The sequence below is a fragment of the Hyperolius riggenbachi genome, chromosome 3 (assembly GCF_040937935.1).
Source record: "Hyperolius riggenbachi isolate aHypRig1 chromosome 3, aHypRig1.pri, whole genome shotgun sequence".
Lineage (NCBI taxonomy): Eukaryota > Metazoa > Chordata > Amphibia > Anura > Hyperoliidae > Hyperolius > Hyperolius riggenbachi.
The window spans coordinates 281,554,909-281,571,615 of NC_090648.1; the positions used below are offsets into that span (position 1 = coordinate 281,554,909).

At 41.1% G+C, this 16,707-nt stretch overlaps 1 protein-coding gene across 1 annotated transcript in view; it reads left to right on the top strand.

The window, feature by feature from the left end:
- Nucleotides 1-16,707, top strand: part of CADPS2 (calcium dependent secretion activator 2) — a 506,020-nt gene that overhangs the window by 384,712 nt on the left and 104,601 nt on the right. The window contains exons 20-21 of the mRNA XM_068276393.1: nucleotides 9,349-9,504; nucleotides 14,672-14,819. Coding sequence (XP_068132494.1) covers nucleotides 9,349-9,504; nucleotides 14,672-14,819 — 304 coding nt within the window. The remainder of the gene's footprint in view (nucleotides 1-9,348; nucleotides 9,505-14,671; nucleotides 14,820-16,707) is intronic.

Sequence of the window (16,707 nt, forward strand, 5' to 3'; positions counted from 1 at the left end):
GACTGTTACGCCGGCCGGCTTGATGATGCGTAGTGCCTTCGTGGCCTACTGTGGTCTAAGGTAAGTCCCAGGTAAGTACCAACATCAAATTTTTTGACAGTTCAGGGTCCCTTTAAGGCCTATACACATTTGCAGTGTAGGTCAAACTATTGTTTCAGGCTCTTATGCAATGTGTATACAGCAGTACCCATGCTCACCATGCTCAAACATCAACATTGTTTCCATCGTGGAGGACAAAAGCCCATATCCCCCCCCCCCCCCATCCAATATTCAGCAGATCATACAGTTGTGACTGATAGCCAAGTGGTGTATTTGTACAGTGAAAGACTCATTCTGAGAAATCTAAAATCAAAGTTTTAGACGACCATTATTGAAAATGTGTATGTAGCTCTAGATGGCTGCAATCTGGTGAAAATGACAGAAGAGTGAATTGCAGGATCTCCCTTTTGTCAGTGAAGCAATCCATTGCACTCAGGACAGATAAGGAAGGAGAGTTGACAAAGGGAAGAAGTGGGGCCAAAGTTGAAGTTTACTAGTAAAGTAAACATTTGCAAATAAATTAAGCAAAACCTTTGGGCCTGTTAATTGATTTGTCTTTTCCCAAAACACATTTTGGTCCTTATCCACTTTATGATTAGCCAGCAACTAATATTAAAAGAAAAAAATAGCTTGAAGAGGGCTGAGATTGCACTATGTGTGTGTTCTCTGCACCTGCTACATCAGCACAATGAAAGGTCCAGTGCTTTGGCTTTAGTACCAAGGTGGATTCAGTGTGGGCACTATCTCCAGTGACTCATTTGGCACTTTGTCAAGTTGGTTTACTGGTTTTCAGAAAAAGTAGGCCTCTCTTTCAAATTACTGGTTTTACTGATAGGTGAGTATATAATCTCGTCTTCCCATAGCTAATAAGAGAGAAGCATGTAAGCGATACCTCTAATTAGCTAACTGACTATTTTTGGTTACAAGCGTTTAAAAAAAAAAATGTTGTTAAGGTATGATGATACAGATTTTCTTTAAAATTGTGCTGAGTTTTGCTAAAAATTAAGTTTTGACCTATCTTTAAAATCTTTAAAATTGTTGGCCTGATTTTTAACTATATTGCAATTTCAAGTTTTACGTCATCACTGTTCTGAATGTGCTCATTAACTATGGAGCTTGTGCCATTGTGCTGTGCAGCACTGTTTGCTCCTGTGGGCATTACCTAAGACACATTTGCTATTTTACTAGAATGTATTGAGCCATTATCATGTCTGAATAAAAGCCTTTGACTGTAATATCATCCTCCGATGGTCTCCTTCAAGGGATTGGTTATCAACTTGCACACATGGTAGTTTGTAGCATGGGGATTCTTGGCATGCTGCCGTTAATTGCAGATCCCCTTGAGACAAATGTTGTAGTTGTTGAGATAATACAAACACAAATTGCTGGTGGTTTAGCTCAAAGTAATGAAGCAAAATAATGATTGTTCGGAGGAAAGGTAGAGACATTAGTAAAAATATAACAGTTATAACAACATTTAGACATGCAGTTAAAAGAATAGCAACAGTGTGTATATAGCATTGTAAACTGAAGTAAATTATATACAACATTGTGCCTCTTTTGTTTCTGTTGCCTATGCAACGTGGTGGTAAAATTGTATTATAAATAAGATGAGGTTGCCATGTTTGTGCACTCGTAGCATCAAGGTTGAGCACTGTACTTGCAATGCTTTTTTTCTGCACCAACAAAAATTTTCCTTGGATTACTATAACTTTCAGGAGTTGCTCCCAAGGCCAGAAACATCAGCAGCACCATAACTGCAGCATTACAGGGAATTCCACTTTCAGTTTGGCTCTGTTTTAGAAAAGTTAATGGCAAACATTTTTTTTCAACTTGATAACTTTATATTTATATGCATGTAAACATAAGCAATTCAAGGTGCTTCTAACTAACACTGGTAGATAGGAGTGTCAAAGTTTGCAGCTAGTTAATGGATTAGTGCAGGTGTTGAAAAAACCTCTTGCTGTGTGCAGCTCGTTACTACTGCAGCAATGTGGTTGAACAGCCTCATGGTACCTTTATTCCAAATAGAGTACAGATAATACTTTTGAAGAGAAAAGCAGATTGAGCTTACCATCAATTGTGGAAATATTTGAACTGGAAGCAAATTGGAATGAAAAGATGCACTTTAATAATATTAAAGTGTACCTGAGATGAGAAGCGTCTCAGGTACCATACTTACCTTAGGCTCCCTTAAGGCCGCTTGTCCTTTATCGGCTCCCCAGGTGGCTCTGGTCCCCTGCAATTCAGCCCCACGATAGCCTGGCTGAGTCCCTCTTTGCCGCGCATGAACGACCCAGCCAGGTGTGCTCCCCCATTTCGCTCCCGCTGCTGGGAGCATTCTGCCCTTGGCCACGCATACGCGATGAAGCATGATTTGGCCAGGTTATCGGGCTGAATTGCGGGGGATCTGAGCCACCAGGCATCAGTACGCTAAGCGCTTTCTGCACTGCGTGACCGCCGGTGGCAGTGCTCTGTGCTTGACGTCACACACGCAGCCGGGCCAGCTCCTTCCGTACTGATGATCGACTGACAACCCGAAAGAGGCTGCTGGGGGGCTATAGGCAAGAAAGGAGGGGGACACAGGAGAACGGTGGGAGCCGTGGCCATCAGGACTCCTAATGTTTTCGGCTCTGGTATCCTTTAAGTTTGACCGCCTCATCTGCATTGATAAGCACTGGTTTATTAACACTTGTAATAAAATCAAAGAAGGACGCTGGCATTAATCTCATTATGTCGGGTATGCTTTCCTTCTCTCACTGATTACTTAATATTATTATTATTTTTTGTATTTATAAGGCGCCAACATATTACGCTGCAAAATAGAATATGTACAATGTTAACAAGGGGTACCATAATATATATACAGTAACTATTGCTCTGTATTTAGCTGCTCACATGTTACAAATGTTTTTACTCTTTTTGACTGTTTTTCTAAAAATGGCCAATTAAGTTGTAACATCACCGACATTGGCTGTTAAATGTGCAAAATAGCTTTTCTGCCCTTTCACTATTTGCCTTTATTCTTGGACATGACGGAATCTGGAGAGGTGGGAGGGTTAGGCAGAGGGGCAGTGGAGATTAGTGGTAGGCACAGGAGAGGGGAGGTTAATTTTTAGCAGAGGAAAGGGTAGATTAGTGTTAGGCACTAGAGAGGTGAAGGTCAATGTTAGGTATAGGCCTGAAGAAAGAAAGCAATTTTTTTGTCGGCTCACCCACCATGGTATGATGTATTTATCTTTCATCTGACTTTGGCCACATCTCTTGACCACTTCCCACATTGGCCAGCCAATTTGGGAAATTGACACACTTCTGGCTTTGCCTATAATATATAAATTTAAATGTTCACTTTACATTCCAGTGCTGGTTCAGATGCAACTAAGGCATTGACTCCAGAAAGCTAACTCTAAAACCATGCAAACCTTATAGCAGTGGTTCTTGCACTTTTTTTGGGTGAGGGCACCCTTGATGGCTTTGACATTTTTTCAAGGCACTCCTTGGCAACACCAACTACCAAAATGCTGTTATAACCCTTGTTAGGCAGCACCCACTCCAGATTGTAAGTAACCCCCATTAGCAGGACAAACATTTCCTTACCTATCCTCTGATGTCCAACTTAAACACAAAGGTTAATTGGAAGTTTATGCAGCTGCATTGTATATCAATATGTGGTTGCATTACCTGATGGCAATGCACAGAGGATGAGGATGAATGCCAAGGCACCCCTGGGAGGTGCTTGAGGCGCACCAGGGTGCCGCGGCACCCAGTTTGAGAACCCCTGCCTTATAGCATATAAAAAGAGAATTCTATACAGTACTATCTCAACCGATCTAAAAAAAAATTTAGAGGATTGTTTGTTTCATATTAACATACTCTGGAAACACTTAATATTACTCACATTGTAAGTCATAATAGAAGACAAAAATAAAAAACAAATAAAATAACTACCGTATTACATGGAATTATACATTTGTAATTTGTGACAGAAGGGATATTTCAAAATATTAGAAAAAAAATACAGGCTTCTATTAAGGCGACTCCTATATAGTGCTTAATGTTATTTTCACTGCTTCTGTTGTAGTACATTTGAAGCTTTGTTAGGGAGAAATTAGTGTAACATTCAGTGTTCAGCTCTGATTGGTCTACTGGGAGTTTTAGCTCAAGGGATAACTTGGCTAGACCTCCTCATCCCTTTGAATGTGTTAGCTGTGAAAATAACATAACATTAATCTTAAAAGATGCAAAGAATATATTTATACAGCATAAAGGCAATTGTTATACTCCAAGCCACAGTTATTTTCATTTAACCATTTCCCAACCACTGGTTTTTTTCCCCCTTAAAAACCAGAGGGCTTTTCACATCACGCTCTTCCCATTCATTCACCAATAATTGTATCGTTACTTATCACATTACAATTATCTATATCTTGTTTTATTCATCACAAATTAGGCTTTCTTCGTTGGTACTTTTTGCTAAGAATTATTTTATTTTATATGCAATTTTAAAGGGAGTCAAAAATCATTATTTCTCAGTTTTCAGCCATTAAAGGTTTAAAATAAAATGTGCTTGGATACATAAATCCCATAGGTTTTATTTGCCTATTTGTCCCGGTTATTACAACGTTTAAATTGTTTCCCTAGTACAATGTATGGCGATAATATTTTATCTGAAAATAAGTGTATTTTTTTCCATTTTGTGATTTTTTTTTTTTAATAAAACATAACCATGATTAAAAGCCTTTATTTGAAAAATTAACAGAAATATACCCTTATGACATACATGTTAAAAAGTCCATAAGGTAACTATTGTTTATTATTTTTTTAAATGGTGTCTTTTTTAATGTTAACTCACTTAAGTAAAACGTGCCATTAAGTACTTTTTAATTGTATCCTTTTTCTCTAATTTGCCTTCCTAAATCTTACATATACTTGCAGATCCAACACAGTGAATTGCAGGTGTATGGGCCACAAAGTCAGTGAGAAAACAAAGCAGATTATGTGCTATATATGGCACAGTTTGACTAAGCTTGACTCAGTACAAAGTTCTGGTATAGTCTTGACTTATAAAGTCCCAGCTCCTCCCCACTATCATCAGAAACTTATTTTGCACAGTTAAAACCTTTTATTTTCCTTTTACAAATCAAAGAATATTTTTACAGTGTGAGACATTTGGTATGCTGAGCAAAATGTAATTTAAAATGATTTTTTCGTTGTTCTTTTCTAACACTTAATTTTCTGTAAGACAGGAGGAATGAGTGGGCCGTAAATTAAATAAATACATATATTAGGTAATCCTTAAATATAAAAAAATATAAAAATTAAAGTAACAAAGTTAAAGCCCATCTGTTGGCAAAAGCTAAAATCTTTCAATAAATAGGACACCTGTGTGTGTGTGTGTGTGTGTGTGTATATATATATATATGTGTATATGTGTGTGTGTATATATATATATATATATATATATATATATATATATATATATATATTATAATATTCCCACTTATGCGGAACTCAGCTAACCAGCAGTCTGTTGTGCTTAAAGACTGGGTTCCATGGCTCCCCCAAGGTTACTATACATTCAATTACTGTATTTTAACATTATATACAGAGCTCATAGTATGTATGTGGGGTATAGTACTGTATTAGCTAGGCTTACTTTTAACATTGAGTCTCAAGCATCCAGAAAGCACACTTATCCAGCATCAGCCAATCCCCATGGCTGCAAATGCTCATGCAAATGCTTTCATCCCTACAGCTGCTATCCCTACAGCTAAGTTCAAGGCTAGGGTCTTTGTTACCAAAGAATACATTCTCTTGCAAAGTCACATACACCATACAAAGGTTCTCCAGTGTCAGTATATGTTTCAACTCTGGCCCTGTAGCATACATAGTGTAAACATGCAAACTTTCATTGCATGAAACGTATCTAAAAATTAGGAGCACACATCCTGTCATCCTCTCTTGGGACAGATAGTACATCAAATTAATCCCACAAGGGAGCAAACAACATAGATCAATGTGCACCATGCACACATGAGGAACCTCTGCGCAGTGTAGGTGGCTATGCAAGAGAATGCATTCTTTTGTAACAAAGACTTTAAGCTTTTAACTTGACTGTAGGGAGAGTGGTTCCTGGATTTGGATGGATGCATTTGCATGAGCATTTGCATGTGAATGTGATAAGGGTTAGCCTTTTTGTTGGTCACACCCCTTTAGCACCTCCCTTATAACTTATTTAAATGGCCAAACTTGAGGTGATGTGCCTGGATCTATTTGTTTTTTCTTCTAACTTTCCCTACTAGCCAGGGTTTTATCCAGTCCACTCCCTCTTTCAGATGCCTTTAAAAAAAAGTTTCAGCTAAAGTTTTTACTTTTATTTTGAATATGTGGAAATTTTAGATTTTTTTCAACACTTTTTTTTATACCTACTGTATGTCCCCATGTCATAAGTTTAAATGAATGTCATTCACTTATTTTCTTGACTGGAGGTGAGTAAATGTCTCCATCAGGGACAGAGAGAGTAGAGTGTTGTACTGTGTCAGCCATCAGCAAAGCAAGAACAGTTCTCTTTAGCTTAGTTAATGGTGCATGTAGTTAGCGCAGTCACATTTGAACTCTGGATTTACAATGTCTCTCTATCGCCAGAGTCTGTTTTAAGTTCTGTTTTGAGATTCTGTTGGTCTAATCTATTTAGCCAAGATGCCTGTGAAAGCCTCCTGAAGTGACAATTAAAGAGACACTGAAGCGAGAATAATTCTCGCTTTAGAGCTCATAGTTAGCAGGGGCACGTGTGCGGGATAGCGGTGGTTTAGCAGGGGTGAACATGCCCCTGCTAACTATGAGCTCTGAAGCGAGATTTATTCTCGCTTCAGAGTCTCTTTACGGCAGGGTTCTCAAACTCGCGGCCCGCGGGCCATTTGCGGCCCTCGATACAATATTTTGTGGCCCTCGCCGGCAAAAGCTTTCTTATAGTTCGCTTCAGTGCTCCCAAGTAATCCGCCGCATCCCCGCCGCTAAATGAGGACTGCAGAGCCCCCAAATCGCCCGGGGGGCAATCCGCCGGCAGTTCCTGGAAGGGGCAGAGCTTTCAGCTTCAGCTCTGCCCCTCCTGACGTCAATCGCCGCCTCTCCCCGCCCCTCTCTGTGAAGGAAGAGTGAGAGGGGCGGGCAGAGGCGGCGATGCGCCGCCATTGTGAAATTCCTTATGCGGCCCAGCCTCATCCTGACTTTGCCTCCTTCGGCCCCCAGGTAAATTGAGTTTGAGACCCCTGCTTTAAGGCATCTAATTACATTTGTTTATGTCTGCTAAAGAATGTTTCTCCTCTGTATGTCAGTATATATAAGTTGTGTTTTTTACATTTTGCAAGATCCAAGTCCGACGAAGGCTTATTATTAGCTTACGGTTTGTTTATGTCAGTGACAGAGAGAGAAATATTTAATAAATTAAATAAAATTATTTCTGGACTTTGTAAAATATGTATAATGATAAGACATTTACATTGTGAATTATAGATACTACAGAAAAATAGGTGCAACATAGGATAAAATACACCTTGGATAGATATGTGAATTACTAGCCTTCGTGGGCTCTGTGGGTGTAACCTTTCTGATCCTAGTTGGTATCTTTGGATATTTACTGACCTCATCTTCTATGTAGTAATTTTGTATAATTAAATATCTGTTTAAAGGGACTCCGAGCACATCTCATGGGCATGCCGTTAAGCCAGACGACTTGACAAGTGTCATTTTTCACTAACTTGTGACAAAAAATAAAATCTTCTATGAACTCACCATACACCTAACGGAATACCTTGGGGTGTCTTCTTTCTAAAATGGGGTCACTTGTGGGGTTCCTTTACTGCCCTGGCATTTTATGGGCCCTAAACCGTAAGGAGTAGTGTAGAATCCAAATGCATCAAAATGACCTGTGAATAGGACGTTGGGCCCCTTAGCGCACCTAGGCTGCAAAACAGTGTCACACATGTCGTATCGCCGTACTCAGGAGAAGTAGTATAATGTGTTTTGGGGTGTATTTTTACACATACCCATGCTGGGTGGGAGAAATCTCTCTGTAAATGGACAATTGTGTGTAAAAAAAAAAATCAAAAATTTGTCATTTACAGAGATATTTCTACCACCCAGCATGGGTATGTGTAAAAATACACCTCAAAACACATTATACTACTTCTTCTGAGCACGACCGTACCAAATGTGTGGCACTTTTTTGCAGCCTAACTGCGCTAGGGGGCCCAAAGTCAAATGAGCACCTTTAGGCTTTACAGGGGTGCTTACAATTTAGCACCCCCCAAAATGCCAGGACAGTAAACACCCCACAAATGACCCCATTTTGGAAAGTAGACCCTTCAAAGCATTCAGAGAGGAGCATAGTGAGTCCGTGGCAGATTTAATTTTTTTTTTTTGTCGCATGTTAAAAGAAATGGAAACTTTTTTTTTTCCTTTTTTTTTTGTCACAAAGTGTCATTTTCTGCTAACTTGTGACAAAAAATAAAATCTTCTATGAACTCACCATGCCTCTCAGTGAATACTTTGGGATTACTTCTTTCCAAAATGGGGTCATTTGGGGGGTATTTATACTATCCTGGAATTTTAGCACCTCATGAAACATGACAGGTGGTCAGAAAAGTCAGAGATGCTTCAAAATGGGACAATTCACTTTTTGCACCATAGTTTGTAAACGCTATAACTTTTACCCAAACCAATAAATATACACTGAATGGATTTTTTTTATCAAAGACATGTAGCACAATAAATGTGGACAAAAATGTATACAGAAATGTTACTGTATTTGAAAAATGTCAGCACAGAAAGTAAAAAAAAAATCATTTTTTTGACAAAATTCATGTCTTTTTTTGATGAATATAATAAAAACTAAAACTCACAGCAGCAATAAAATAGCACCAAAAGAAAGCTGTATTAGTGACAAGAAAAGGAGGTAAAATTCATTTAGGTGGTAGATTGTATGACCGAGCAATAAACCGTTAAAACTGCAGTGGTCTGAATGGAGACAAAAAGGCTCTGGTCCTTAAGGGGTAGAAAGACTGTGGTCCTAAAGTGGTTAATCATTTTTTGTCTTTCTTTGCTTTGTGCATTAATGTGGCATGGTCTTTTTCTGTGAATACCATGTTGTTTATTTTTATTTTTTAGCTGTTGTAGCATGCTGTTTTAGCATTAAGAAAGATGACTATAAAACAGTGCATTAGAAATGTTCATATCGGCAGCGAGTGTCATTAGATTATAAGTAGATCTCTCTGGAGAGAAATTAATTGTGTTTTATTGGATTTCTTTTAGCAATGGTTCTTTAACTTCAGAGGATTTGTTCTGGAAGCTGGATGCCCTTCAGCACTTTATTCATGATCTTCATTGGCCAGAGCCAGAGTTTGCCAACCATCTGGAGCAGCGACTTAAACTTATGGCAAGTGATATGATAGAGGCCTGTGTTAAAAGGTAAGCAATTCTAAATACCTGTGTATTTTAACTTGAGGTTTACATAATTGTAACATGTACATTTGTCCCAGAGTACAATATGCTATAAATTACTTTTTTCCCTATGTTGGTGTTACTTACAATATTCACTAAAAATCTGACAAATTAGACTGGTTTTGGACTAGTCCATCTCCATGTGGGAGATTTTCAGAGTTTTCTTTATTTTCAAAAGCACTTGCTATAAACTGTAGTTACTCAGTCCAACTCCCAAAATAGTGTGCAAGCGCACTGGCAAGCAAACATATTTGTATAAAATCTTTTCAGGGAGTGCTCTTGTAAAACAAAAGAAATACTGAGGAGATGGACTAGTCCAAAACATGTCAGCTCTGTCAGAGTTGAACTACTTTCTATAAGTGACAACGACAGAAAAAAGTAATATATAGAGCACATTAGTTTGGGAAAAATGTACATCTTATATAAATGTTTACATGTATTTAAAATGTTACAATTTTTCTTGATTGTGGTCCTTTAAAGTGAACCATAAGTCAAATGTAAAAAATGAGATTTACTCACCTGGGGCTTCCCTCAGCCCCCAGCAGCCGATCGGTGCCCTCGCAGCTCCGCTCCGATGTCCCAGGACCCGCCGGCGAGCACTTCCGGTTTGGCCGTCACCGGCCGACAGGCATGGGAACGCAAGTGATTCTTCGCATTCCCAGCCTGTATATCGCCCCCTATGCTGCTATTGCGGCCTCCTGGTATATCCCTTTTAGCCCTCTTAAGATGCTAATCTTGATATGGGCAAATAGGGCTTTTGGGGACAATCAGCTTCTCAATGTATTCAGAGATATAGAGACAAGTTTTGAGTCAGATCATCTAATAATTAAGAAGTTTTGAGTCAGGATGATGCCATTTATTGGCTAACTTAAAAGTATATATAAAAGTAAGCTTTCGGCCCTTGAGCTTTCGTCACTCTATAAGTGACTACGACATAGCAAAAAATATATAGAGCACCTTAGTCTGGGAGAAATGTCTAACGAAGGCTCATGGGCTGAAAGCTTACATACTTCTATATACCTTTAAGTTAAATGGTATAATCCTGACTCAAAGCTTTTACTGATGGCTAACACAGTACAATATTCTGCTGCTACTAATAATTAAAACATAATTTATTATAAACACATAAAACTTGTTTAAGAAAATCTGCATATAGCTAGAACAGACACAAGCTGATATAGCCATCACAGTAATAAGTGTTACATACAATAACAATTCTTCATACAATTTTTCGATTACTCCCCTGTATGGGGGGCTTTTGAACAGAGTTCATTCCCAAGTAGTGACCCCCACTATATAAACTAAATTGGTGTCAAACTAGGATCAGAGTGTCCATATATATTCAAATAGCAATAGATATACAATGGCCAAGAAGATGGCCAAGAAGAAAAAGAATGCCTATAAGGTCCTAAAACAGGAGGGGACCGAGGCTGCACTAAGCAATTATAAGGAGTGCAATAAAAATTGTAAAAAAGAAATTAGACTGGCAAAAATCGAAGCTGAAAATCAAATCACTAGGGATATCAAATCTAACCCAAAAAAGTTTTACAAGTACATCAACTCTAAAAAAAAAAAAGAAAGGTTGACTGTATAGGACTCCTATAGGATGAGGATGGGAACTCAATGGTGGATGACCAAGGTAAGGCAGAGTTATTAAATGCTTTCTTTGCTTCTGTCTTCACTAATGAAACAGCACTGTTGCAAATTACAGAGGCAGAAGAGTCTCAATCTTCTAACTGTAATATTAAATACTTAACGCAGGAAGAAGTGAAGGCAAGACTAAATAAATTAAAAATAGACAAGGCACCTGGCCCAGATGGCATGCATCCTCGGGTCCTAAGGGAATTAAGTTCAGTTATAGATAAACCCCTTTATCTTATCTTTTGTGACTCTCTTTCAACTGGCAGAGTCCCAGTGGATTGGCGTACAGCCTACGTTTTCCCATTATTTAACCAGCCTGGCGGTATGGACGAGCTCAGCTCGTCCATCACCGCCGGAGGCTGTCGCTCAGGCCCTGCTGGGCCGATTCTCATCAAATAAAAAGGAGCACATGCAGCCGGCACTTTGCCAGCCACGTGTGCTACCTGATCGCCAGCGCAGCAATGCGCCGCGTGCAGCGGCGAAAGAGGGTCCCCCCAGCCGCCCGAGCCCAGCGCAGCCGGACCAAACAGTTCCGGCCAGCGCTAAGGGCTGGATCGGAGGCGGCTGACGTCAGCTGACGTCCATGACGTCACTCCGCTCGTTGCCATGGCGACAAGGAAAGCAAAACAAGAAGGGCCGCGATGAGCTATCAGAAGTACGCATTAGGAGCGCCCTCTAGTGGGCTTTCATGCAGCCAACTTTCAGTTGGCTGCATGCAATCGTTTTTTTTTTTTATTAAAACAAAAAGTCCTGTCGCCAGCTGGGCGATCTTAATAGAACGCCAGGCTGGTTAACCTTCCTGGCGGTAACCCCGAACATAGTTCGGGGTAAGCCGCGCAGGAGGTTTTCTCAGGCCCAGCTGGGCCGATTTGAATAATTTTTCTTTTGCTGAACGCAGCTAGCATTTTGCTAGCTGCGTCAGCACTTCGATCACCGCCGCCCCGCGCTCGATCGCCGCTATCCGCGTCGCAAGACAGCCCCCCCCCCCAGACCCCTGCGCTGCCTGGCCTATCAGTGACAGGCAGCGGCAAGGGGTGGATCGGGACTCCCTTAGATGTCACGACGTCCAAGGGATTTCCTGATCGCCTATCACCGGAGGCGATCGGCGGGGCTGGGGGGATGCCGCTGAGCAGCGGCTATCATGTAGCGAGGCCTAAGGAGGGTTAACAGCTCCTCTTCCCCACCCCCATTACTGGGCTCCTTTTGTGATCACTGAGTTTTGTGAGTGTTCACACAATTATCTACTTGAATATGATACTCTACTATGCATTTACACTATTGATAGCCCTCTGTCTCATATGTTTAAAAAATGCTTATGGTTAAAGGAATACTATCGATTCACATATGTTTTTTCAATTGACAGGAATTGTTTGGAAAGTGCTGCTAAGTACTGGTGTATACATTTTAGTAGCAACTTCTTTGTTTACTGTTAACAAAATACATTAAAACTTTACTGACGCCAAAACTGACTGCTGACTGAGCCATGAGGAGAGGGGAAATTCCCCTCACACTTGATCAGTTAACTCTATGTGTAGCTCTGTGTGTGACAGAGAGAGAGAGCTCCCAACAGCTGCAGCTCCTGTGTCCTGTGTTTCTGACTGAGGTGTCTGAAGAGAGTAGAGGAAATGTAACTAAGTGTCACAGCTTTTTCATACTGTTTTGTGCTTTCAGAGTTTGATATGTTTGATATTTGCTTTCTGTAGTCTGATATGCAACTCTGGCTGTGCATTGAAGCAGACACCCCTTCTGCAATTGATTTGTCCTAATATAGCTAAATCCTACCCTCAATAAATTACAGCTTTTGCCTTTGATATTTAACATGAAAAGTAGGAAAATGTTTACACAGCTACTTAGACATTATTTGTACATTGTCATTTTCAGATCACTTGGGTATCGATAGTATTTCTTTAACCTCCTTGCCGGTTATCCCGAGCTCAGCTCGGGGTAACCTGCGCAGGAGGATTTCTCAGGCCCCGCTGGGCCGATTTGCATAATTATTTTTTTGTTACATGCAGCTAGCACTTTGCTAGCTGCTTGTAACATTCGATCGCCGCTCATCACTGCTCATCGCCGATCCACCGCTATCTGCCGCGCCGCCCCCCCTCCAGACCCCTTGCGCAGCCTGGCCAATCAGTGCCAGGCAGCGGTGAGGGGTGGATCGGGATTCCCCCTGACGTCCCGACGTCCATGATGTCATCCCGCCCCGTCGCCATGGCGACCGGGGAAGCCCAGCAGGAAATCCCGTTCTGCACGGGATTTCCTGCTTACTCCAATCGGCGGAAGCGATCGGAGTGGCTGCAGAGCTGCCGCTGCTCAGCGGCTATCATGTAGGGAGCCCTGGGCTCGCTACATGATTTTAAAAAAATATTTTTTTTAAAAAAAGTGCTGCGCTTCCCCCTTGCCGCCAGAATTGGAACGGCAAGGGGGTTAAGTACAATCTTCTTCCAGTAGCTACCCAGAATTCTCCATATGTAGGTATTTTGATGAAGTTGACAATTAACAGAAGAGATGTTCAGTGTATCTATATTGAAAAATGAAGTTACTTGCCCAAGAATACAAAAAATATATTGTAAATCCCTTTTCTTATTTATAAAAAAATTATATATCCTCTGAAAACAGTCATTAAAGCGGGATTGTCAGCCACAAAATCAAATTCCATTTAAACACTGCATTGTCTTTACAATGCTGCCAGAAACCTCACCCAGCAGTGCAAGCTCTCTCAATCTATTCAGCAATGTGTCTGCTGTAATTATCTTATCTCAGTTACCCAGACATTATTCTCTCGCCGTCGCTGAAGACAGTAGAGAGGGAAGCCTGTCCTCTCCCTTCCCACATTCCTGCTTCTCATTGGTTGGGCTGAGCACACTGCAGTGTGACAGGCATGGCTGAAACCTGATCCTATTGCTCACACATGGTGGCTGTGCGCACTGTGCTCCACTCCGTCATCAGCCTCCCAGCGGCGATTGCCGCTAGGGACTGTTATACGGCATAACCACCATCTATTAACACTGTACAGTGCTGCGACCTAAGGCAGCGCTGTCCAGGGGACAGCCGTGTGACACAGCTGTTCCCCTGGGCGGCATGAAAGTGATCCGCTGTCATTGGCTGAAGCCTATGACAGCCAATCACGCTGATTGGCTGGTGGGGGAGAGAGGGTTAAAAAAGTTGTTTTTTTAAAGAAATTAATTGAAAAATAAACAAATATTTTTTTTAACAATAAATAAACATTGGGGGAGCAATCACAGCCCACCAACAGAAAGCTCTGTTGGTGAACAGAAAAGGGGGGGATCACTTGTGTGCTGAGTTGTACAGCCCTGCAGCGAGTCCTTAAAGCTACAGTGGCCTATTTTGTAAAAAAATGGCCTGCCCACTAGGAGGGCTAAAGACCGCGGTCCTCAATAGGTTAAGAAGATTTTTGGTGCATGAATATGACACTTGCAGAGAAATAATTGCTTTCATTTTTTCCAACCGAGTTAACTGATTTATATCATAGGACACGGACAGCATTTGAAGTTAAGCTGCAAAGGACAAATAGAACTACAGACCTGCGAATTCCTGCTTCTGTATGCACAATGTTTAATGTGCTAGTGGATGCCAAAAACCAGTGTACCAAGTTGTGTGTCCTTGATGGAGGGCAAGAGGTAAGTGTACAAGTTTTTTATTTATCAATGATTTGTTCAATTTTGAGCATTTATCTTTATACACATCTTTTTTTCCCATAATGTACTATTGCTGCAAACTTCAGTTTACATTGTAAATGTGTTTAGCATACATTCTTTAAAGGACCACTATCATGAAAAATTGTAAAGTGTAAAATACATGTATACACATACATATAAGATCTACGTTGGTCCCAAAGTGCAGTGCACCATAAATTACCCTTTTCCCTATGTCTTGTCACTTAAGCAGGCAATCAAATTTTGACAGACATGAAAGGTTTTAGAATAGTTTATTTTCTTATGGTGGATTCTCATAATTTCCTTTATTTACAAAAGCAGACCACATGCCTATCCAAAACCTTTAGTAATTTAGTGATTGGCCATAGAAAACAAAAGACTATATAACTCCCCATCCTCCAATAAAGCAAAGTTGTCAGCCTATACCAATGTGTCCAGATGAACCAACGAGCAACCAGCTGCTGACTCACCAACACACAACCAATGCACAACACACAATAGCTGACTATCCCTGAATCTTAAAGTGGTTCTGTGGATTGTTTCAATAAACAAAAAACACCACTTACCTGGGGCTTCTATCGGCCCCCTGCAGCTGAAATGTCCTGCGCCGTCCTCCTCCGATTCTCCGTTGCTCGCCGCCGGTCCCATTGTAGTATTCGTCTAACAAGACGAATAACGCTCGCTCCTACACGCATCATCAGGAGCTTACTGCGCATGCACAGTATGAAGTTTTCTTGTACTGCGTCTGTGCAGTAAGCTCCCGATGACACGTGTGGGAGCGAGCATGCGCCACCATAGCCGCACAGTCGCAATCTAATCAGATGACTGATTAAACCCGGACCGGCGGCGGGGAATGGAGGATCGGAGGAGGACAACGGGGGGCATTTCAGCTGCAGGGGGCCAATAGAAGCCCCAGGTAAGTGGCGTTTTTTTGTTTATTGAAAAAGACAACAGAACTCCTTTAAGAGTATAACCCTGCCAAAAGTCCTCATTATAAAGCTGGCGTCAGCTAGTGATTCACAAGAGTAAAATTTGTGGGCAGTGTGTGGGGTTGTATAAGACAGCACGGCAAAATCCCATAGGTCCAGCTGCATGCTTAAATAGAAACAGGAATGTCATTCTGCACATCCAGCACAGTATGGACACTTTGCAACTTCTAGGCAGAGCACTTTCCTGGTCGTCCAAGGGAGCACCTCGGTGATATTCCAAGCGGCGCTCGCGGTTCTGTTCCATCTGCCGCTGAGCACCTTGCACCAATGTTTCAGGAGGAGATTTCCATCTTTGAGTGGGACAGTGCACTGTTTTTGTAAACAATGGTCCTCTATGGCGAAATCTGGTTAGCATGCATGTGGAAACACATGGTAGGCCAGCCTCCACAACATGTATCGCCCACCAATCAAGGCTTCATCAGGTGGTGGAGGGGCTGTCCAACTGCAACCTCTTTATATATGTGACAGTGTAATGGGTCTTAGCTTTCACAAGTAACCATCAGGTTCTTAAAGCGGCCTCTGCAGATAGTACAAGGAGGTTTAATGTGGATCATTATACAGTGGGTTGCAAAAGTATTCGGCCCCCTTGCAGTTTTCCACATTTTGTCACATTACTGCCACAAACATGCATCAATTTTATTGGAATTCCACGTGAAAGACCAATACAAAGTGGTGTACATGTGAGAAGTGGATCGAAAATCATACATCATTCCAAACATTTTTTTACAAATAAATAACTGCATAGTGGGGTGTGCGTAATTAATCGGCCCCCTGAGTCAAAACTTTGTAGAACCACCTTTTGCTGCAATTACAGCTGCCAGTCTTTTAGGGTATGTCTCTACCTACTTTGCACATCTAGAGAC